The following is a 24,861-nucleotide window of genomic DNA, read 5'->3' as shown; positions in this document are numbered from 1 at the left end:
GTCCCAAGTTGTTGGACACTGTCCTTTACCCTCATCACTGTCAAGAACCTTCCCGGTTTATGCTGCCCTGAATCTGTCCCCGGAGCAGGGACCGGGTCACGGCACTTCCTCCCCACCCAACACACTGTCACACACTAAAAAGACACCTGATGCCTAAATACACACACACACACACACACACACACACACACACACACAAAAGGACCTACTGTAGAGCAGGGAGCTATATTCAATATCCTATAATGAACCATAATGGAAAAGAACATGACAAAGAATAGATATATGTATATGTATAACTGAATCACTCTTCTGTATGGCAGAAACTAACACAACATTGCAAATCAACTATACTTCAATTAGGAAAAAAAAAGCTCACACACGCATTGTTCATTTGTTCAGGTTTAAAGAACCTGTATTTTTAAAACACAACACAAAAGTGAACAACTCAGCTATAAGCCCGAAGAGGAAGCCTGTTCTTACTGAAAGGGGGAAGGCAGACAGGTCACCCCAGAGCCCCCTGTGCCTGCCTACCAGTACCTCCTGACAGCTCGGGGACAGAGATCCGGGCAGTTTATAGGGTCTGAGGCTTCTGGAGTCCATTAACTAGAGCAAGTAATTGAAATTGACTCAGAACAACTCCTGCATTTGAAGAGAAAGCTCCTAAAAGATGCAGAACTAACGAAACTGACTTTCTTACTGTAACAAGTTAGCATGGCCTGTTAATAAATTTAAAAAATGTTGTCTCTAGGGGCTTCCCTGGTGGCGCAGTGGTTGAGAGTCCTCCTACCGATGCAGGGGACACGGGTTCGTGCCCCGGTCCGGGAGGATCCCACATGCCGCGGAGCGGCTGGGCCCGTGAGCCATGGCCGCTGCCTGCGCGTCCGGAGCCTGTGCTCCGCAACGGGAGGGGCCACAACAGTGAGAGGCCCACGTACCGCAAAAAAAAAAAAAAAAAAAATGTTGTCTTTTTCTTTATGGTAAAGAAGAGGGGGTGCTTGCTCAAGAAGGTTGAAGAGCCTAAAGATTTCATGTATTATTCTATCACTTCTAGAAAAATATTTAGAATGAAAAAAACTTGACTAAATTTTCTCTCCAAATACAGCTGAAGCACAATAATAAATCAAAACAACGAAACAGTGATCAAATAAAAGCAGAGGGAGAACAGCCAGGGGCAAGAGGAAACCGGGAGAGGCCGGTATCCTGCGAAACAAGGTAAAGATGAACCTGTCAAATGCACAACCTCAGTGTAACCACAGGGAAGGAAACCGAGGAACATTCTACAGAAGCAGCAGACCAAAGCCACGAGGACCGGGAAAGGCCGTAAACACCACATGGGATCCCAGATTATCCTGAAACAGATGAAGGACGCTAGAGAAAACTAGTGAAACTTAAGTAAGGTTGTAGCGTCGCCAACAGTATTGTATCAATATTAATGTCAACATTTTGATGAGCAGACTGATTACATAAAACGGGAAATTTAGGGGATACCGGGTAAAGGGCGTATGGAAACTCTGACTCTTTTCAACTTGCCTGTAAGTCTCAAGTTACATCAAAATAAAAAGTTTAATTTTTCATGTGGACTTTTCACTTGTGATTTTCTTTCATGTTATCAGTAATTCCAGGAACCTCAATTATCACCTTTCAAGCCCAGCACTACTGCGCCAGCTGTGTTCCTGCTTCTCTATCAATCCAGAGAATCAGTAACATAAAAGAAAAGATCTGTTCCCCTTGGAAATGATGACTTTGAACAGGTCACAGAGCTTTACGTTTATATAATACTCCCCACCACCCCTGCATCCTTCCACTTCGGTGTCCCAGAAGGCGAGGGCAGGGGGAGAACAGGGCTGCCCGCCCCCAGCTCTCACTCCTCCTGCCCTCCTGCCTCTCAAAGGCCACAGAGCAGCTGCATTAATTAAAGCCTTCAGAAGTGCTAAGCACCTATGAGAAGCACACAGCTCACAAGGACTAGCACAGATTTCCTTTCTCTAGTTTAATTAAATTTTTTCTGAAAGCTTACAGAGTTGGCAGCAAATCCAGGTCAGACGTTGCTTTAGAAAAATAAAGATTTACAAAGACCCTCTGGTGGCACATCTACCCACACCTGGGATAAACCCACTCCTCGCAACCATTCCACACTCGGGAACCGGGTCCGGCCAAGGGGAGCCGTGCCGCTCCTCTGCTGCCACCCAGCGGCCTGTGGACGCCCAGGCACCTCGCCCAGGACCAGCCTGGAGGAAGACTGGGCTCTGGAATGCAGTCAGGTGGAGGCAAGGCCGCAGCACGGAGACGCGGGGCGACAGGTGCGTTCTCGGGAAGGGATGTAGCGAATAAACTCTAGGTTACTACGATGAGGCGGTTTCTCCACCTCAGACTCAGAAGTGCTCCAGGAAATAAATCAAGGTCAAAAGATGTTACCGGCTCCCAGGAGACAGACCCGACCCTTGACTCTGGGCTTACCTGCTTTGGGTCGGAAGTAGCAGCACCAGGAGCCGGAGATTCCAGTTCAATGGTCACAGGCCCATCGTTCTGAATGTGAACTTGCATGTAGGCACCGAACTTGCCGTCTGTAAGAGCAATTCCAACGGTCACAAGAGTTGGAGACCTCAGATTAAAGCTAACCTCGATCAGTGTAATCAGAAACCCGGGAGCAGGACCGCCCAACTCCCCCCTCTGCGCCCCCGAGTAAGGAAAACACAAAACCACACGGCAGAGGGCCTCCGCAGGCTCTGCAGACCTGGCAAGAGGGCAGGGTCAGGGACCACGTGGGTTAACAGGCCTGTGAGACACTGAGAAGGTAAAGTGTACAACCACTGTGGAGGTCAAGTTCAAGCTGAACAAACCCTACAAGCCTGGAATTCCACTTTGGGGCGTCTGCTCTAGAATCTCTTATCCAAAAGGAGACAGCCAAGGGTGTTCACTCTGGCAGTGTTTATAAGAGAGAAAGTGGACCCAATGTGACTGTCCTGGAGGGGAACCAATGCAGAATCTCTGCCTGAATTCTCCCACAGAATACCATTCGGCGGCCACACCTGTCAACGCAGCAAATCTCAAACCCACAATGTGATCTTTAAACAGTGGCGAGGACACATCAGTGCAACACCATTTAGGTGGTATGTTCAAACACCAAAACAAATTCTATCACTTGTGGAGAGAGATGCATGAAGAAACACGGCAGGAAGACGAACAGCAAAGGCAGGGCGGTAGCGACCTCCACACGGGCGGGGGGGCAGGGCAGTTGAGAGACACGTGAAGCACGAGACTGCCTGGCCAGTGAGCCCCCGGTGTCTGTTCTCTGCATGTTTCCTAACGAACGTTTTTAAACAAATCAAACACAGTAGGCAAAGAGCTTAGGAGGCTCCCCCAGAACAACCTCCTACACGGCCCTGTGAGCGGCCGGCGGGCCCCTCTGTGTAAGACGCGGAGGGGGGTCCCTCACTGTGAGGCCAAAAGGCAGGTCAACCTACAGAAGGTCCCACAGGCCAGAGAACAGAGGGACACCCCAGCGAGGCTGCAGAGCCATCCTGCTTCCCGGGGTGCATCCTCAAAGTGGCCACGGACCGCCCCAGAAATGAGCGCCTCTCCATGTCCTATTCCGAACCTTCTAACCCAAACCCACGCCAACTGTGTCCAATCAATCAAACAGTATCTAATCAACCCCCGAATGCTGAATGACGTTCTTCACAAACGACGTTTGTAAAGAAAGCCCAGCACACGCCCTGAGAGCTGGTGCCGCGCAATCATCCGAACGCTGCCTCCATCCACCCGAGAACTTCTGATGTGCACTGGGTCCAAACGCAGCCGATGACACATGCGGACACCTGCTCGAGTGACTGCACACCGTTCCTGATCAACCCAACAGGGAGAAGGTGCCGGGTCCACAGCGTAAAGACAGTGTGAGCCCTTCTGCTACCTCCCACCATGAAGGAGTAGAGAGAGGGCGAGATCCATGCCCCGCTGACGATTAACTCACAGCAATGAAGTGCCAGGCTCACTGCTGGAGACCAGAAGACCCTGCTCAGCTCAGGGGCGCGGACAGCCCGGCACTCATGCCCAGGGTCTCACAGGCGACAGGTGGGTGCAGGGTGGTGATGATGCGGCACCATTCAACCCTGAGGAATCCCGACCCTGGAGGTCAGAGTCCCCCCCCTTAGGGGATGAGGAGGGAATCAGAGGGGCTCCCTGGAGGAGGCTCCACCGGCTTCAGGATGTGAAGGGCAACAAGACTTGGAGCCAGCCCCCAACCAGCTCCGAGGCCTCAGCATCCCACCTGCACCACAGGGAGGCCAATGAGAAGCCCTGGGTCATGGTGAAAGTTCAAGGAGGCCGAGCACAGAAGCGCTCAGGGCCGCGGCCGGCACGTGCCTGCGCAGGATCAGGGTCTGCTCTCAGCATCACACTCGGGGACCACGCCTGCATGCCGGCCCTGGGGGTCACCATGCACCGCAGCAAGGATGGGCTCTCAGGACCTGGAGGAGGGAAACCTGTTTCATTCCCTGGGCAGGGAGCCCTCGCTTCATGGGGTGGACGACCTCTGGGGGACAGGCTCACCTCCGGGGAGAGAGCCGACCTCTGGGGAGACAGGCCAACCCCTGGGGGACAGGCCAACCCCTGGGGAGACAGGCCGACCCCTGGGAGACAGGCTGACCCCTGGGGAGACAGGCTGGCCTCCGGGGAGATGGCTGACCCCTGGGCAGACAGGCCGACCTCCAAGGAGACAGGCCGACCTCCGGAGGACAGGCCAATCTCTGGGGGACAGGCCGAGGAGAAGAGCAGCCCAGGACGGGCCTGAACCAGGAGCCCCTCCAGCTCCCTCCTCAGAGCAGCTCGGCTCCGGGGCTCTGGATACCAGACCCGCTGCAGCAGCAAGGGACTCCCACCAGCTCGACTCCGCCCCACCAGCTGGCACTCGCTCCGATGACCCTTGACCTCACAGAGGGTCTCAGCAGAACAGGCACAGACAGTAGCCCTGGACACCGAGGGAAGACGAGCTGTGTGCCCTTTTTAGAGGCAAGATGAATCTAGTTCCCACTGGGCAGCCAGTCTTGCTCAGATAACGGTGACTTCCTGTGACCTCCCATCAGATTAAAGTGGCCGCTCAAATCTACAGAGCTTTCGTGTTATGCATGTCAGAAGAGCTAAAAAGACATCAGCTGGGATGAAATCATGTGTTTAATTGCAGGCTACAATTAGGAGCAAATTTCAGCTCCTGCACTCCTCAGGGAAGCTGAAGGCGGACTCAGGAGGAAAGGAATTATTTCCGACCTTGAATTTCTGTTGTCAGGATATACGGCATATGCTTCACCGTGTTTATCATTCCAAGTAGCAAGAAATTTATTTTCTTTTCCTGTTTTTCTTCAGTTAAGAACAGAACTATTATCTGAATTTCCATTTGTACGGACAACAAATCCAAAGACATGTTTTGAGAGATCTTAAAATGGTAACATTCTTTTCCAGTCCACATCAAAGAGGAAAGCCCCCAAGAAAAATTACATTGGCCAGGGAAAATAAAAACATTGTTTTAAATAATCTTAAAAGACAGAAACATATCTACAAAACTACATCTAGGCTCCAGTGATGACATAACCAAGTCACTCTTAAATATAAGTCCCACATGTTTCCAGCAGGAAGACTCCCCACTGGGGCCAACCCTGCAGGGTCCAAAGGCTCTACCAGCCCCAAACCAGAGCGCCCCATTTACCTGCAAAGGCTGACTGCCTGCCACCACCCAACGAGAAGCCCTGCCCTGCCTCTCTGTGCCCCAGTCTGTTGCAGGATGACAGCAGGCCGGTCACCACAAGGAGGGTGCACATGAGTTAGTACAGGCAGGGCACCAGGCCCAGAGCCCAGCAGTCAGCATGCAGGAAACCTGGTCCCTATCACTGCTATCACTCCTACCACTGTCCATGTAGTATATGGGCCAAGGGGCGGTGGGGGGAAGTATATGAACAAAAGGTGGGGGGAGGGGGGGAATAGCAGAAAACGAAACTGAAGAAGATGCTTTTGAAGAAAACTGGGGAGAGCAGAAGACCCTGCACATAAGTGTTCTCTGTTCTCCAGGGCTGGCCCTGTGCAGCTGGGACCCAGCTGGGGCTCGGCCCACCTCCGCAGACGGTCCTGGACACCCACACCAGACACTGAGCCTCAGGCCCGCCCATCTAAGCTCTCTACCAAAGGCGGCTCCCTCGGCCATCAGGATGCATCCTCACCGCCCAGGCTTCCTCTCTGTTCTCCTTTCAACCTGTTCTGAGCCTGGGCACGCAGGGGAGAGGGGTTACTGATGGGGACCCCAACATCGAGTGACAGGCTGGGGACCAAGAAATCAAGCAAATGGGTGGAATCGGGGGCTCAAAATAAGCAGGTGGTGAGGCTAGGGCCATGGGGCTGTAGGAGTTTGGTCCCCGTGGGAGTGTGGCCCTGGGGGACGCATGGCGCTAGGGCAGCTCTGTCCGTTCTACAGAGTCCGATTGCTTCCTGGCCCCCGGCTCCCCAGAGAGCTCAGCCCAGCCCAGGGGGGAACCACCACTGGGGTAAGGATCTAGCTCGAGGGGGCCTGGAGAGCAGAGACCAGGGCTCAAGGAACGGCATCTCCTAAGTACCTTGGCTGGGGAAATACTCAGTTGTCAGAAACAAGGTGCATTCCAGGCCCTTTGGATTTCTCAGAGCATGAGGGCCAGGCCCAGGTGGGCACATCAGAACCACCACCTGACTCCATGCCACATTCAGGGTCACAGAGGCCGCAGAACAGCAACCCTGACCGGAATCTTGAGGCTTCTCCCTGGGCCCAAGTCCCTCCCAACTGCCGGTCTCTGCTTGGCTCTACGGTGGTTCAGGCCTTGGAGGGAGACACCCGCTCTAGGCAGCAGGCATCCGGGGACCAGGACTCCATAGTAAGAGACACTGGGCGACAGGCCCTGTGGCCCAGGATGGAAAGTGCCCCCTCAAAGGAAAGTGAGGGCACCTGTCCCCAAAGGGGCGTCCCCAATTCCAAACCGCAGACCTAAGAACAGGGGCAGCTTCTGTGCAAACGGACATTAAGATGGTAAATGCCTAGGACCAAAATTAACCCCTTGCTGGGAGGTTAAATTCTCGTCCTAGCTGAAGCTCTGAAGTCGCCCATCCTGCATGACAGGGAGGCTCAAGGCAAGGTCATCCCTGACCACCAGCTTTGCTCAGACTTCCCCGGGCTCTGCCGGTGTCCTCGGTGTCCTGCTGCCTGGGATACCTGTGTCCAAGGCTGCCCGGTCTCCTCACTGAGGCGCGAGAGAACGATGCAGTGTCTGAGGCCCTGAGGGGCCCAAGTGGACCTGTGTGTGACAGAGCCAGGCCTGGGCTCTGAAAGAACCTATTCCACCAGGCAGACTCCCCTCCACCGAGAGCAGCTGAGTGAGAAACCAGGGAGGGCAGCTTCTGAGCTCGTCTGGCCACGGGGTCTGATTTCAGACTTTAACTCCTTTAGACTTGAATATGACACAGAACTTAAACTTGATCTGTAACTTTTCCCTGGGACTGTGATAATGGGCGAGGGTTTATAGTTAAGCTCAGGTCCTCTCCATGTCTTTGGCTTTTTATTATGAGTTTCTCATGTATTTATTATTGGAATATATTAACACCGTCACTTCACCTCACTGCAGAACCTCTCGAGTGCTGGGCCGGGCCAAGGCTGGACATGGTTTAGGACACAGACTAGGGAAGAAGTCTTTCACCTTGGGAGCAGAGTGGCCCTGGAGGGGCTTCACAGCAAGGTTCTGACCCAATTCAGGGGCTCTGGGGACAAAAGACACACAGCAGGAGCAGCCTCAGTGTTTAAAGATGGATTCAAAGGACTGAGCCTGTAAACTCTGACCCTCGTCCAGAGGGAACCTCTGCTCCGGACCACCTGCCATCAGCTCCCGCCACCTCCTGGGCTAGAGCCCCAGGGCTCAAGTGGCCGGCAAGCCCCCCACCCCCATGAACACCTATATATGTAATGGTTCTTGTATCTGTTGTTGAGAAGACAGAGGAAATCCCAAAACATTTCCCAAGCCTGAAAGCTTGTTCTAACCTGAGGATCAGCATCCGTGGGGAAGTGACTCACTCGGGCTGCTGTGGAGGCGGAAGACCCACTAGGGAGCTGTCACGACAATTTGGGTGGGAGGAGAGGCGGCCGCCGGGCCGGGGGCCGCAGACGCCGTGTGTAGCTGCTGGATTCTGTGTGCATGTCAAAGGTCAGGCCCGCGGGAGCTGCTGATGGGGGAAAGAGGAGCCAAGCAAAAGTGAAGTTTGGGGCCTTAAATGCGCCTGTTAGGAAAGAAGACTGAAAGTACGTGAAATACGGAACCAGGAAAAGAAGCCAAATAAACAACACACACAAAAGGTACGCAGAATTTCGAAAGTGAAGATTAAGGGAAAATAATAAAATATCAAACAAAAAAATATAACCAGATTTGATAAATTAAGAGCTAGTTTTCTGAAAAAATATTAAAAACTCTGATAGAGAGCAAAGGGGGAAAATACGTCTAACAAAGCACAATGAGAAAAGGGTATGATTCTAGATGCAGAGATCATTCTAAATCACCCCGCAAAAAAATCTGTACGCTGCCTCCTGATGCATTTGAAACTCCAGACGGATAGGAGACACAGGCAAACTGCCTACAGGGGCTCAAGGGTCCTGGGAATCCTGACCAGAGCCGTGACCAAGGAAGGCCACCCAAAGGGCTGGTCCGACAAGATCTATTAAAACAGATACTTCCGGGGCTTCCCTGGTGGCGCAGTGGTTGAGAGTCCGCCTGCCGATGCGGGGGACACGGGTTCGTGCCCTGGTCCGGGAAGATCCCACATGCCGCGGAGCGGCTGGGCCCATAAGCCATGGCCTCTGAGCCTGTGAGTCCGGAACCTGTGCTCCGCAACGGGAGACGCCACAACAGTGAGAGGCCTGCGTACCGCAAAAAAACAAACAAAAAAAAAAAACACAGATACTTCCTGTTGATTAAATTGGTCCAGACCAACGGAAAACGATGAAAAGCCTTCCAATTTATCCTGCAAGGCTAGTATTACCCTAATATAAAAACTGGATATACAAAAAAAAAAAAAGCATAGCCCACTTCCGCCTTTGAATACAGAGGCAAAAAACTGTACAGGGACGTGTGGTCAGTTTCTCACAGGCACACACACCAGAGGAACACGGTGCAGTGACCAGTGAAGGGTGAGTCGGCACAGCTCCTGATTAGGAAGGGCATTCACCAGGTTAAAACTTAGACAAAAAGACACTGGAAAAAAATCAACTCCCCTTCCTTTAAAAATGAAACACTTGGCTAGCAAGGGAAGCTCGCTCCTTTGAACTGGAGAAAGACTATGTGGTGACCTGCTTTTTTCACAGTCGGGTAACGAAGGCACCCTGATGACCTTCCCCGCCTCCCAGGCAGCACAGCTGACACTTAAAAAGATGGACCGACTGGGCAAACACCTCAGTGATAACTGCTGCAGCAAAGACCAGGGATGAAGATAAAATCAGTGGGCGGGGTGTGTTGGATATCAGGATATTGGCACAGTCTCACAGTATCTCCACACAGGATATTTACACAAAGAGGAAAAGAATAACTTGACCAGAGAGAAATCTGCCAAATAAGCAGACTGATCGACAGCAGGTACCCAGGATCTAATGTACAAGATCACCTCCGTGGTGTTCCTGCCAAAACGCACAACCTGAACCTAACGTCGAGAAGACTTCAGGCAAACACATGCTGCGGGACACGGACAGACAAACTGACCAAACAAGTCACCCTTCAGAAGTGGCCACAAAAGACAAGGAAGGACCCAGGAACCGTCACCCCCTGGAAGAGACTAAGGAAGAGACGCAACAACCAAGTGCAACGTGGGTTCTGGACTGGATCCTGGGACCAGGAAAACGACGCCAGTGGGAACACTGGCAGAATTCAAACAAGGTCTGTAGTTCATTCGACAGTGCTTCAGCAAAGTTAATTTCCTGGTCTTATTAAGTGCACTGTGGCTGTGTCAAATATTATCAACAGAAGCTGGAGGAAATACACTATTGTTTTAAATTGGAGTATAATTGCTTTACAATGTTGTGTTAGTTTCTGCTGTACAATGAAGTGAATCAGCTATATGTATACATATATCCCCTCCCTCTTGGACCTCCCTCCCACCCCCCCACCCCCAATCCCACCCATCTAGGTCATCACAGAGCACCGAGCTGAGTTCCCTGTGCTATGTAGCAGGCTCCCACTAGCTATTTTACACATGGTAGTGTGTTTACATCAAACCTAATCTCCCAATTCGTCCCACCCTCCCCTTCCCCCTCTGTGTCCACATCTCCATTCTCTATGTCTGCGTCTCTATTCCTGCCCTACAAATAGGTTCATCTGTACCATTTTTCTAGATTCCATATATATGTGTTAATATATTTGTTTTTCTTTTTCTGACTAACTTCACTCTGTATGAGTCTCTAGGTCTATCCACATCTCTACAAATGACCCAATTTCGTTCCTTTTTATGGCTAATACTCCATTGAACTGGGTTGGCCAAAAAGTTCATTCAGGCTTGATAACATCTTACAGAAAAACCTGAATGAACTTTTTGGCCAACTCAATTACATGTACCATCACATCTCCTTTATCCATTCCTCTGTTGATGGACATTTAGGTTGCTTCCATGTCCTGGCTATTGTAAATAGTGCTGCAAAGAACACTGGGGTACATGTGTCTTTTTGAATTATGGTTTTCTCAGGGTATATGCCCAGTAGTGGGACTGCTGGGTCATATGGTAGTTCTATTTTTAGTTTTGTAATGAACCTCCATACTGTTCTCCATAGCAGCTGTATCAATTTACATTCCCACCAAAAGTGTAGGAGGGTTCCCTTTTCTCCACACCCTCTCCAGAAATTATTGTTTGTAGATTTTCTGATGACACCCATTCTGACTGGTGTGAGGTGATACCTCATTACAGTTTTGATCTGCATTTCTCTAATAATTAGTGATGATGAGCATCTTTTCATGTGCCTCTTGGCCATTGGTATGTCTTCTTTGAAGAAATGTCTATTTAGGTCTTCCGCCCATTTTTCAATTTGGTTGTTTTTTTGATATTGAGCTGCCCAAGCTGTTTGTATATTTTGAAGATGAATCCTTTGTCAGTTGCTTCATTTGCAAATATTTTCTCCCATTCTGAGGGTAGTCTTTTCGTCGTTTATGGTTTCCTTTGCTGTGCAAAAGCTTTTAAGTTTCATTAGGTCCCATTTATTTATTTTTGTTTTTATTTCCATTACTCTAGGAGGTGGATCAAAAAAGATCTTGCTGTGATTTATGTCAAAGAGTGTTCTTCCTATGTTTTCCTCTAGGAGTTTTATAGTGTCCGGTCTTAACATTTAGGTCTCGAATCCATTTTGAGTTTATTTTTGTGTATGGTGTTACAGAGTGTTCTAATTTCATTCTTTTACATGTAGCTGTCCAGTTTTCCCAGCACCACTTATTGAAGAGACTGTCTTTTCTCCATTCTATATCCTTGCCTCCTTTGTCATAGATTAGTTGACCATAGGTGCATGGGTTTATCTCTGGGCTTTCTATCTTGTTCCATTGATCTATGTTTCTGTTTTTGTGCCAGTACCATTTTGTCTTGATTACTGTAGCTTTGTAGTATAATCTGAAGTCAGGGAGTCTAATTCCTCCAGCTCCGTTTTTTCCCCTCAAGACAGCTTTGGCTATTCAGGATCTTTTCTGTCTCCATACAAATTTTAAGATTTTTTGTTCTAGTTCCGTAAAAACTGCCACTGGTAATTTGATAGGGATTGCATTGAATTTGTTAGATTGCTTTGGGTAGTATAGTCATTTTCACAATATTGATTCTTCCAATCCAAGAACATGGTATATCTCTCCATCTGTTGGTATCATCTTTAATTTCTTTCATCAGTGTCTTATAATTTTCTGCATACAGGTCTTTTGTCTCCCTAGGTAGGTTTATCCTAGGTATTTTATTCTTTTTGTTGCAATGGTAAATGGGAGTGTTTCCTTAATTTCTCTTTCAGATTTTTCATCATTAGTTTATAGGAATGCAAGAGATTTCTGTGCATTAATTTTGTACCCTGAAACTTTACCAAATTCACTGATTAGGTCTAGTAGTTTTCTGGTGGCATTTTTTCTCTATGTATACTATCATGTCATCTGCAAACAGTAACGGTTTTATTTCTTCTTTTCCAATTTGTATTCCTTTTATTTCTTTTTCTTCTCTGATTGCCGTGGCTAGGACCTCCAAAACTATGTTGAATAACAGTGGTAGGAGTGGACATCCTTGTCCTGTTCCTGATCTTAGAGGAAATGCTTTCAGTTTTTCACCATTGAGAATGATGTCTGCTGTGGGTTTGTCATATATGGCCTTTATTATGTTGAGGTAGGTTCCCTCTATGCCCACTTTCTGGAGAGTTTTTATCATAAATGGGTGTTGAATTTTGTCAACAGCTTTTTCTGCATCTATTGAGATGATATTCTTCAGTTTGTTGGTATGGTGTATCACATTGATTGATTTGCGTATATTGAAGAATCCTTGCATCCCTGGGTTAAATCCCACTTCATCATGGTGTATGATCCTTTCAATGTGTTGTTGGATTCTGTTTGCTAGTATTCTGTTGTGGATTTTTGCGTCTATATTCATCAGTGATATTGGTCTGTAGCTTTCTTTTTTTGTAGTATCTTTGTCTGGTTTTGGTATCAGGGTGATGGTGGCCTCATAGAATGAGTTTGGGGGAGTTCCTTCCTCTGCAATTTCTTGGAAGAGTTTGAGAAGGATGGGTGTTACCTCTTTTCTAAATGTTTGATAGAATTCATCTGTGAAGCCATCTGGTCCTGGACTTTTGTTTGTTGGAAGATTTTTAATCAGTTTCAATTTCATTACTTGTGGTCTGTTCATATTTTCTATTTATTCCTGGTTCAGTCTTGGAAGGTTATACCTTTCCAAGAATTTGTCCATTTCTTCCAGGTTGTCCATTTTAGTGGCATACAGTTGCTTGTAGTAGTCTCTTAGGATGCTTTGTATTTCTACGGTGTCTGTTTTAACTTCTCCTTTTTCATTTCTAATTTTATTGATTTGAGTCCTCTCTCTCTTTTTCTTGATGAGTCTGGCTAATGGTTTATCAATTTTGTTTATCTTCTCAAAGAACCAGCTTTTAGTTTTATTGATCTTTGCTTTTGTTTTCTTTGTTTCTATTTCATCTATTTCTTCTCTGATCTTTATGATTTTTCCTTCTGCTAACCTTGGGTTTTGTTTGTTCTTCTTTGTCTAGTTCCTTTAGGAGTAAGGTTAGATTGTTTGAGATTTTTCTTGTTTCTTGAGGTAGGCTTGTATATCTATAAACTTCCCTCTTAGAACTGCTTTTGTTACATCCCATAGGTTTTGGATCATTGTGTTTTCATTGTCATTTGTCTCTAGGTATTTTTTGATTTCCTCTTTGATTCCTTCAGTGATCTCTTGGTTATTCAGTAACGTATTGTTTAGCCTCCATGTGTTTGTGTTTTTTACGGTTTTTTCCCTGTAATTCATTTCTAATCTCATAGCATTGTGGTCAGAAAAGATGCTTGATATGATTTCAATTTTCTTAAATTTACTGAGGCTTGATTTGTGACCCAGGATGTGACCTATCCTGGAGAATGTTCCGTGAGCACTTGACAAGAAAGTGTAATCTGCTGTTTTTGGATGGAATGTCCTATAAATATCAATTAAATCCACCTGGTCTATTGTGTCATTTAAAGCTTCTGTTTCCTTATTTGTTTTCATTTTGGATGATCTGTCCATTGGTGTAAGTGAGGTGTTAAAGTTCCCCACTATTATTGTGTTACTGTCGATTTCCTCTTTTATAGCTGTTAGCACTTGCCTTATGTATTGAGGTGCTCCTGTGTTGGGTGCATATATATTTATAATTGTTATATCTTCCTCTTGGATTGATCCCTTGATCATTATGTAGTGTCCCTCCTTGTCTCTTGTAACATTCTTTATTTTAAAGTCTATTTTGTCTGATATAAGTATGCTACTCCAGCTTTCTTTTGATTTCCATTTGCATGGAATATCTTTTTCCATCCCCTCACTTTCAGTCTGTATGTGTCCCTAGGTCTGAAGTGGGTCTCTTGTAGACGGCATATATATGGGTCTTGTTTTTGTATCCACTCAGCAAGCCTGTGTCTTTTGGTTGGAGCATTTAATCTATTCATGTTTAAGTTAATTATCGATATGTATGTTCCTATGACCATTTTCTTAATTGTTTTGGGTTTGTTTTTGTAGGTCCTTTTCTTCTCTTGTGTTTCCCACTTAGAGAAGTTCCTTTAGCATTTGTTGTAGAGCTGGTTTGGTGGTGCTGAATTCTCTTATCTTTTGCTTGTCTGTAAAGCTTTTGATTTCTCCATCGAATCTGAATGAGATCCTTGCCAGGTAGAGTAATCTTGGTTGTAGGTTCTTCCCTTTCATCACTTTCAGTGTATCATGCCACTCCCTTCGGGCTTGTAGAGTTTCTGCTGAGAAATCAGCTGTTAACCTTATGGGAGTTCCCTTGTATGTTATTTGTCGTTTTTCCCTTGCTGCTTTCAATAAGTTTTCTTTGTCTTTAATTTTTGCCAGTTTGATTACTATGTGTCTCGGCATGTTTCTCCTTGGCTTTATCCTGTATGGGACTCGCTGCGCTTCCTGGACTTGGGTGGCTATTTCCTTTCCCATGTTAGGGAAGTTTTCGACTATAATCTCTTCAAATATTTTCTTGCGTCCTTTCTCTCTCTCTTCTCCTTCTGGGACCCCTATAATGCGAATGTTGTTGCATTTAATGTTGTCCCAGAGGTCTCTTAGGCTGTCTTCATTCCTTTTCATTCTTTTTTCTTTATTCTGTTCCGCAGCAGTGAATTCCACCATTCTGTCTTCCAGGTCACTTATCCGTTCTTCTGCCTCAGTTATTCTGCTATGGATTCCTTCTAGTGTAGTTTTCATTTCAGTTATTGTATTGTTCATCTGTTTGTTCTTTAATTCTTCTAGGTCTTTGTTAAACATTTCTTGCATCATCTCGATCTTTGCCTCCATTCTTTTCCCAAGGTCCTGGATCATCTTCACTCTCATTATTCTGAATTCTTTTTCTGGAAGGTTGCCTATCTCCACTTCATTTAGTTGTTTTTCTGGGGTTTTATCTTGTTCCTTCATCTGCTACACAGTCCTCTGCCTTTTCGTTTTGTCTATCTTTTTGTGAATGTGGTTTTTTTTCCACAGGCTGCAGGATTGTAGTTCTTCTTGCTTCTGCTGTCTGCCCTCTGGTGGATGAGGCTATCTAAGAGGCTTGTCTCCTTTGTTGCTTTTAATATTTTTTCTTTGAATTTAATTTTTGTTAGTTTGATTAATATGTGTCTCGGCATGTTTCTCCTTGGGGTTAACCAATATGGGCCTCTCTGAGCTTCCTGGACTTGTGGGTGACTATTTCCTGTCCCATGTTAGGTTTCTGAATGTAATCTCTTCAAATATTTTCTCAGATCCTTTCTCTCTCTCTTCTCCTTCTGGGACCCCTATAATCTGAATGTTGGTGCGTTTAGTGTTGTCCCGGAGTCTCTGAGACGGTCCTCATTTCTTTTCATTCTTCTTCTTTATTCTGCTCCTCAGTAGTTATTTCCACCATTCTATCTTCCAGCTCACTTATTCGTCCTTCTGCCTCAGTTATTCTGCTATTGATTCCTTCTAGTGTATTTTTCATTTCAGTTATTGTGTTGTTCATCACTATTTGTTTGTTCTTTAGTTCTTCTAGGTCCCTGTTAAACATTTCTTGTATTTTCTCGCTCCATGCCCCCATTCTATTTCCGAGATTTTGGATCTTGTTTACTATCCTTACTCTGATTTTTCAGGTAGATTGCCTATTTCCTCTTCATTTATTTGATCTTGTAGGTTTTTACCTTGCTCCTTCATCTGTAACATATTTTTTGTCATCTCATTTTTTTTGATGGGTGGGGCTGTGTTCCTGTGTTGTTGGTTGTTTGGCCTGAGGCACCCAGCAGTGGTGTTTGCAGTCAGTTGGGCAGAGCCAGGTCTTGGTGCCGAGATGAGGACCTCTGAGAGAGCTCACACTGATTAAGATTCTCTGGGGTCTGAGGTTCTCTGTTAGTCCAGAGGTTTGGACTCAGTGCTCCCAGTATAGGAGCTCAGGCCCAATCCCCAGCCTAGGAACCAAGACCCCCTCAAGCCGTGCAGCGTGGCAAAACGAAAAGCAACAAAAAGGCTGGGGAGGTCCAGGCTGGAAGAGAAATTCAGGAGTCACCAGCACATGGATGGCTTTTAAGAATTTAATTTATTTTATTATTTTATTTTATTTTTTTATTTTATTTTATTTTTTATGCGGCTTGAAGGATCCTAGTTCCCTGACCAGAGATCGAACCTGTGCCCCCTGCAATGGAAGTGTGGAGTCCTGGAACACCAGAGAATTCCCTAGATGGCTTTTAAAAGCCATTGGACAAGATGCCCAAGGGCCCAGTGTAAATGAGAAAAGTTCAAAGGCCAGAGCCCTCTAATGTCACAAAGCCGAGGAAGTAGGAAGAAGTAACCAAGAACTGAGAAGGGGCAATCGGTGAAGCAGGAGGAAAAGCAGGAGAGTGCGGAGCCCTAAACGCCCAGTGAAGGACTACTGTCCCACAGAGGAGGGAGGAAGCAACAGGACTAAACCTGCTGATGGGCCGCTGAGCTGAGGATGAGAACTAACCTGGCCAAGTGGAGGGCATGGTGCCTTGCCAAGAGCAGCTACAGCAGTGAGAGGGGCAAAGGCGGACTGGAGTGGGATGGGGGCAGACAGCCCTCCACAGACCACGCAGTCAAGTGAAGCAGAGAACTGGGGCAGGAGCTGGAGGTGGGGCTGACAGGCTGTCTCCATGATGGGAGGACCAACAGCAGATCTGCAAGCTGGTGGGGATGGTCTGGGCATGGGGGAGCAAAACTGACTCAGAGACAGAAGAGGGGGCAGAAGAACGTCCCTGCTCAGTCCCTGCACAGGTGAGAGCATGGGGTCAGCCACCTCGAAGGAAGGCAGGCTGGTTCCTGGTGCAGATGCCAGCAGGTGGAGCAGACGGAATTCTGGAAGTTCTCTTCTGAGTGCTTCCGTTTTCTCAGGAAAATGGGAAGTAAGGTCAATAGCTAAGGTGAGGATGGAGCTTTCAGGAGAGAGAACAGTCAAGTGAATGAACAGGCCGATGTATCACAATTGCTGAGCCACCTTGCAGGTCAAGGTTATGACCGTGAGGCCAGTTGATGTGGACGTTGTCTCCAGCCACATTCAGCTGCACGGGCCCAGGGCAGGCTGAGGGCTGGCGTCCTGCCAGGGCTGCAGTTTGTCCCAAAAAACAGTTAAGGGAGGTAAGGAAATATGCTAAGAGTAATTATTATCATGAAACAAAGGAATTATGAACTTATAAATTTAATGCAAATCAAATAAAAATAACAGATTATTTTCTGGAACTAGACAAGCTGATTTTAAAATGCATATAGAAAAATAACAATTAAGAATAGCTAGGCGTGGGCTTCCCTGGTGGCACAGTGGTTGAGAGTCCGCCTGCCGATGCAGGGGACGCGGGTTTGTGCCCTGGTCCGGGAAGATCCCACATACCGTGGAGCGGCTGGGCCCGTGAGCCATGGCCACTGAGCCTGCGCGTCCGGAGCCTGTGCTCCGCAACGGGAGAGGCCACAACAGTGAGAGGCCCACGTACCACAAAAATAATAATAATAATAAAGAAGATACAGGTATAGGCAGAAAGAAAATCCTTTCACTGTTGTCACTGTCCAAAGACTTGAAATAACTCAGGATAAAAAGAAAAGTCTGAATCTTTCAGCAGGGGAAATAGGAAGAGTTTACACCCTCCATCCAGCCCTTAACAACAAGTAAGAGAAGCAAATTAAATACACATTTGAAATAAAGTTTCAGTCATTAAAGAGGAAGGGAGTGAAAATTAATGTCTAATTAAACTAACAGCCAAGACATGGAAGCAACCTAAATGTCCACTGGTGATGAAGGAATAAAGAAGATGTGGTCTAGCCACACAGTGGGATACCAGTCAGCCACAAAAGGAGGAGATCCTGCCATTCGTGATGACATGGATGGACCGTGAGGGCTTTACACTGAGTGAAAAAAGTTAGACAAAGAAAGACACTGTCTGATCTTACTTATATTACAAAACCTAAAAAAAACAAACCCATAAATACAGAGAAGAGACTCGTGGTTGCCAAAGTTGGAGGGTGCAGGTACAAAAGGTACAAACTTCCAGTTAGAAGATAACTAAGTTCTGGGGATGTGAGGTACAGCATCCTTACCTTAACTGTCAACCCATGTGAGGTGATGGCTGTTAATTTATCGTGGTGATCCTTTCACAATATATGTGTATATCAAATCACCATGTTGTACAACTAAAACTAATGGAGTGTTAGAGGTCAATTATACCTCAATAAAACTGGAAAGTTTTTAAAATTTTTTAGGGTTAGGGTTAAATGTTTTAATTTTCGAATTAAACTCCTTTAAGTCTTAAAGTCACTAAAGAGGTCCTGAAAATCCTAAAAGAAAGAAAACGTATTTAGCAGTTTGTGTTCCATCTTCCCTCCAGGTCACAGAGGCCTTTCCGTACCGGAGCTGGAAGCCAGAATCTCAAAATTTACCAAAAGACAGCAAGCACGTAAAACACGCTCCCTGCACTTGGTTCCACTAGAGACCATAAAGGAGATAAAAGGCGAAGAGTGAGTGAGGCCCTGGGAAAACACTGCAGTGCCTCTGAAAGCCCAAAGGAGCAGAAAATAAACTCTGATGAAAACCCGTGGCATAATTCATGTTGATTTTTCATCAAAATGACCAGAGGTATCATATCCCATGAGCTTAAATTCTGATCCATTATAAAATTATACTGTTTGCAGTACATTGCTTCAGGCACTTCATATAATTACCTGGATGGAATACAGATTTTTTTCAAAACGTAAAAGGTGTTTTTAGGAACACAAAACACTGAATAATAAAACGCTCCTCTTTAAGGCTTTAGACGAAAGTGGTTTTGTTTTCACTCAAGCATTCCTTCACGACCATCACTGTTCTCCCATGGAAAGGGCCCTCACCTGTGCTTTCATGATATTCCTTTTTTTATACATAAATTGATTTATTTTTGGCTGTGTTGGGTCTTTGTTGCTGCGCGCAGGCTTTCTCTAGTTGCGGCGAGCGGGGGCTACTCTCCGTTGCGGTGTGCGGGCTTCTCATTGCGGTGGCTTCTCTTGTTGCAGAGCACGGGCTCTAGGCATGCAGGCTTCAGTAGTTGCGGCACGTGGGCTCTAGAGCACAGGCTCAGTAGTTGTGGCACATGGGCTTAGTTGCTCTGCGGCATGTGGGATCTTCCCGGACCTGGGCTCGAATCCGTGTGCCCTGCACTGGCAGGTGGATTCTTAACCACTGCACCACCAGGGAAGCCTTTCATGATATTCCTTCTGCTCATCCTTCAAAGGACTTCAGTGCATCCCCAAATATGTCTGAGATTACTCAGAAATGGGATGATTCTATAAACATCAAGCAGAGAAGGCAATGCTGGCAGCATTAATCCTTGTCTCAACCAAGAAAAATTATTATTCAAAGCACTTGACTTAATGGCTAATTCTGGGAAGAACCTTGTTTGCAGCAAAGCCACAACGGACAGAGGACCCCAGTGGACATCCACGATCGGACGTGTCAATGGAGTTCTAAACTTCGATGCTCCCAGAAGAAGCGAATATATTCTGCTCTACCAGGACCCAAGTAAAGAGCAGGATTTGACTTAAGGCGGGAGGGTCCTGATCACATAGAATCCATTTGTCCTGTTGGCAAATGGACACCTGACACAAGTAAGAGGAGAATTAAAACGAAAGGAAATACCAGTGGGGGTGGAACATCACTCCTCAGAACACAGAGCCACCTGAGGAGCTGACGACCCTCCGAGATGTGGGGCTCTGCTACAGAGCTCCAAAGTCATGTCGTGACTTTTATTACTTACGGTTGAAAGCAGGCCCGATAACAAAGGGACCTGGGTTTGTCAAACCCACTGAGAGAAAGTTAAAGTGTAGGAAACACTACAGAGTCAACTACTAACAACTACTCAACAGCTAAGAGAGTCCGACAGCAGCAGGAGCAGCTGCAGTCAGACTCGGAAGCAGACACCCTGCTGAGCAAGTTCACACCCTGAGGTGCGTCACCAAAGGAGGCTCAATACGCTTCCCAATAACTGAAGGAAAAGCACACTAGGAACATGAAAAGAGACTAGAAACACCCCCTCTTGAGAAGATTCATAAGTTCCGATTCATAATCCTCCCACAAACCAGGTCCACGCTTCTCAGGCGTTTTCTAGGCTTAATCTTGATCGGTCAGGCTAGGCTGACAGTCCCCACGACAAGCCGTTAAGCCTACACTGTCCAAATGACAGCCGAGGGCCACACACGGCCACCAGGCGCTGGACATGTGGCTGGTCTGAATCGAGATGCACTGTGAGAATGAAAGACCTCAGTAAGAAGAAGGAACGGGAGTTACCTCATTAATAACTCTTTACATTGACGACAGGGTGAAATCAGAATATTGTGGATATCCTGGGCTAAATGAATTACAGTTTTAAAATTAATTTCACTTGTTTCTTTTTCTTTTTTTTTAATATGGCTCCTAGAAATTTAAAATGACACATGGCTCCCACTGGTGTCTGGCAGGTGTATTTCTCTGTTGGGCAGGATAAGCAACCGAAATGAACCACCACTATATCAAGCGCACTGCTGGGTTGCTAAACATTCCAAATGTGGACAGAAGAATAAAGAAGGGTAAACGGTACTGGGGCATTCAGAGGAAACGCATAAGAGCGGCGGCGGCAGCGGCCCTTATGCTGTTTTAAGAAAGTAATAAGCGTAAACAGTGAACTTTCTGGAAAAGGAAATGTTGCATCTGCAGATTGCCTTTCCCCTGCCAGGAAGTGTCCAGGGGACGCCCTCCTGGGCGCTGGGCTCCCGCCTACCTTTGACAAGCTCCGGCCGGTATGCCTTGCGTAGCTGCTCCAGGAAGCCGTTGTAGAAGCCCTCCGCCTGCTCTGAGGGCATCGCCAGGTGGAAATCGGGCTTGTTCCCCTTGAGGACGCACTGCAGGGTGAACTGGCTGATGCACAGCACCTCGTACTGTTTGTCCATCACACTCTTCGACCAGTGTTTCCCACCTTCATCCTCAAACACACGCAGGTTTAAGATCTTCCGGACCCTGGGGGAAAACAGGGGTGAGCGCTACCTGAAGAATCATAAGCCCCCCAGACACACCCACACCCCCAAATGTCACAAGCACCCTGCTGACTAGGGACACTGTGCTGGCTCCATCACTTACAGCAGGGGTGACCACAGGCAAGTTACTTTCTACTCTGTGCCTCAGTTTCTGCATCTGTAATAGGGGTAATAATAGTCCTACCTCTTAGCGTTGATTGGCGATTTGCTTTTTTTTTTTTTGTCAGCCCCTCCAATTCACAGCAGCTTCCGGTGGGAACCGGATGTGTCAAAACATGGGCTCAATTCTGATTTTTTACAGAATTCCATCTTTACACTGGAATAAATGATGCCCCGCTTTTATACCCTTTCTTGGAACTTCTCAAAATGAACAATTCAGCAAATACCCTGGAGAAAACTCATGGTCATTGCAGATATGCAAAACGATCTGGGGAAAGACACCTTGACAACTATGTCACATGCTCCTTATGCCCCAGCGGGGCTTTCCCTATACACGTGGATGACAAAGGACAGCCACCCTGGCAAGGAGGAGGACCAGGTAGCATTTATAAGATCAGACTTGAGACGAATGACAAAGAACTACCTCCGTGAAAGGTGCAATTCCACCATTTGAAGCCACCTTTCTGGATAATGTTGAAGACATGTTCAAAGCCTGAACAAATACTCATTCGCCGACACCTTACATGGGAACCCTCTGCGGTGGGCGCTATTCATCACCCCTTCTCCACAGCGGGGTCTGCCTTATGTTGAGTCATTGCTCTTAACCAAGTTAGGTACTAGCTCTCCATTTTGTCAGAGCCACGGAGAGATTCAGACCAGTCCCCCGGCTTTTAACCACTACACCACTTCGCTCCCTCTTTGCGAATCCAGGGGACAGCCTTTAAAATACCAACATCCGTGAGTGTTATTGAACTAGTCATCAACACCTCAGCGGGAGCTTGGTTCCAAGTCTGGTTTTCAACCTAATACAAAAGGGACAACTGGGCAACCGTCACATGTAGGCTCTGGGCACCAGGGGCAGAGAAAATGGATCCAAGCATCTGAAGTACATGTGCAAAGCGGTGCGGGGGAGAGTGAACATGAGGAGGGGAGGCTGCCTGTACTAAGGGCCAAGAGCAATGACAAACCTCCCACCTTAGTAAAAAGAGCACTGGCTTCCAGGCCAGGTGGCCTAGGTTCTAACCTGGAGTCAGGCTTTTTGCTAAGGACGTGTGCATGACCTTCGGCAGGTAATGTAACCTCTCTGAGCTCCAGATCCTATTGTGAACAGTGAACAACTGGGCATTCTTAACATGTATAAACAGTGCCCAGATCATACTGCTCAAACTGAAAACATAAAACATTCCTATGAAAAGAGGCTTGGTTTTCACACCAAGGGAATGGTTCAAGGCTGAAGCAGCAAATAGGGACAGAGGCTAAGTTGTGGTCCTGCCCTGTTGCTGACTTACTGGGTGACGGCTCTTCCTCGCTCTCCCCATCTGTGACACAGAAATAACCACACTGCATCAAAAGGGACATGGGTAAAACTGACAGAGTCTCACTTTATAGGAGCAAAATACTATGGAAGTTCCATATATATATATATACACACATATATATATATATATATGTATGTATAATTTATTTAAATAGCTAGCCAGCCAGCCAGATGACCAGCACATGTCCCACTAGAAAGGCAGTGACGTGGAAATCCGCCTCTTACATGTGCTCCAGTTCCTTCTGCGTATCTTCCAGGGAAATACCCAGCAACACACAGATGCCCCGTCCAATGGCACTTATCTGTTCTCCACCAACTGGAAAGGAAACAAAAGGGAAAAGAGACAAAAAGGGAAATGAAACAAAAGGGAAAAGCAAACAGGTGCCGTGAAGCACATCTGAGCATCCACAGGAAAGTCTGAACATCACACATACTTCTCGTAACTTCTTTGCCAAAGTCAGTAGGTACTGAAACGTGAAAGGGGTTACGTCGATGCAGTATGATAATCATACTTTGTCCATTCTGACTTTACATTTGGAATGAATGAGTTGTGAAGTGAACAACCATTACGCGGTATTTTCAGGCCACGTTTTCATCTGTGCTACCTTGGTTGAGACCCCTGAAACTTTCTATGAGTTTGCCCGTCTGTAACAACAAAAGTTTTTCTCCCCAGAGAATCCAGCTCAGCTATGGTAATTCTCAAAAAGGAGAAGCCTGCTCTTCTTGGAAATCAGCAAACCTGATAACATAATACACAATGCACAATGGAAAACATTTATGTCATAAAAATAAAGAAATGATTTCTCTACTTACTGCAGAAAAGATAAATATATCATACATAAAAAACACAGTTTAAAAGTTAAGCTTCCAGGGGCTTCCCTGGTGGCACAGTGGTTAAGAATCCGCCTGCCAACGCAGGGTACACGGGTTTGAGCCCTAGGCTGGGAAGATCCCACGTGCCACGGAGCAACTAAGCCTGTGCGCCACGACTACTGAACCTGTGCTCTAGAGCCCGTGAGCCACAGCTACTGAGCCTGCACGCCTAGAGCCCGTGCTCGGCAACAAGAGAAGCCACCGCAATGAGAAGCCTGCGCACCACAACGAAGAGTAGCTCCCGCTTGCTGCAACTAGAGAAAGCCCGCACACAGCAACGAAGACCCAGCACAGCCAAAAATAAAATATTAATTAATTAAAAATAAATGAATAAACTTTTAAAGAAATAAAAGTTAAACTTCAAGTCAGTAAACTTCTATTATTTCCCAGTTTATTACTAAGGTTGTATTCTAAGCCAATGACCTCCAAATCTTTTTTTTTTTTTTTTGGTTTTTTTTTTTTTGCGGTACGCGGGCCTCTCACTGTCGTGGCCTCTCCCGTTGCGGAGCACAGGCTCCGGACGCGCAGGCTCAGCGGCCATGGCTCACGGGCCCAGCCGCTCCGCGGCATGTGGGATCTTCCCGGACCGGGGCACGAACCCATGTCCCCTGCGTCGGCAGGCGGACTCTCAACCACTGCACCACCAGGGAAGCGCTCCAAATCATTTTGAGTGATGCACCCCATGCATAAAAAAAATTCTTTGAACATAGATTCCTATTCCAAACATTTGCATAGGTATTTAGCGTCAAATGTACACTCTACTACCACTAGACAGTATCTCAGTGCTGGCACTGAGTACTTAGGTCAAGACACATCATTATGGTGGTGAAACTAAATCCATATTTCAAATGTTGATCTTCATAATTTTCAATTTTTTTGGCCAACTTTTTGCCAAAGCTCATTGATTATTGATGTTTGGTTATTTTATCGTATACTGACCTAATGTTCCAATCAGGAGAAAGGTCCACTCTGCCATTTTCTTGTTATTTGCTTCTGCTAGATAATAATATTTACAAATATACCCAACAAGGCATCACAGACTGTTCCATGTTGCCACATCCTGCAAGCTAAGGGAAGAGTGAGAAACCCTCTCCCTGCAGGTGTCTGACAAGGGACCATCTGACAGACACGAGGCGAGCACGAGCATCAGTTTGTTCCTGAAATAACTCTTTTTTAAAGAACATTTACTGATTTATTTATTTTGGCTGAGCCGGTCTTAGCTGCGGCACGCAGGATCTTAGTTGCGCCATGCGGGATCTAGTTCCCTGACCATGGATCGA

The 24,861-nt window shown here is 46.7% G+C and overlaps 1 protein-coding gene across 1 annotated transcript in view; it reads right to left on the bottom strand.

Annotated features, from left to right (window-relative positions):
• DTD1 (D-aminoacyl-tRNA deacylase 1) overlaps positions 1–24,861 on the bottom strand; it is a 98,908-nt gene that overhangs the window by 70,365 nt on the left and 3,682 nt on the right. Inside the window, exons 2-4 of the mRNA XM_082857554.1 lie at positions 22,934–23,024; positions 20,979–21,214; positions 2,458–2,564 (exon numbers count right to left, since the gene is read on the bottom strand). Coding sequence (XP_082713680.1) covers positions 2,458–2,564; positions 20,979–21,214; positions 22,934–23,024 — 434 coding nt within the window. The remainder of the gene's footprint in view (positions 1–2,457; positions 2,565–20,978; positions 21,215–22,933; positions 23,025–24,861) is intronic.

This window comes from Leucopleurus acutus (genome assembly GCF_964270905.1).
Source record: "Leucopleurus acutus genome assembly, chromosome: 16".
In the NCBI taxonomy this organism is placed as follows: Eukaryota; Metazoa; Chordata; class Mammalia; order Artiodactyla; family Delphinidae; genus Leucopleurus; species Leucopleurus acutus.
This window is presented reverse-complemented; position numbering and strand designations above follow the sequence as displayed.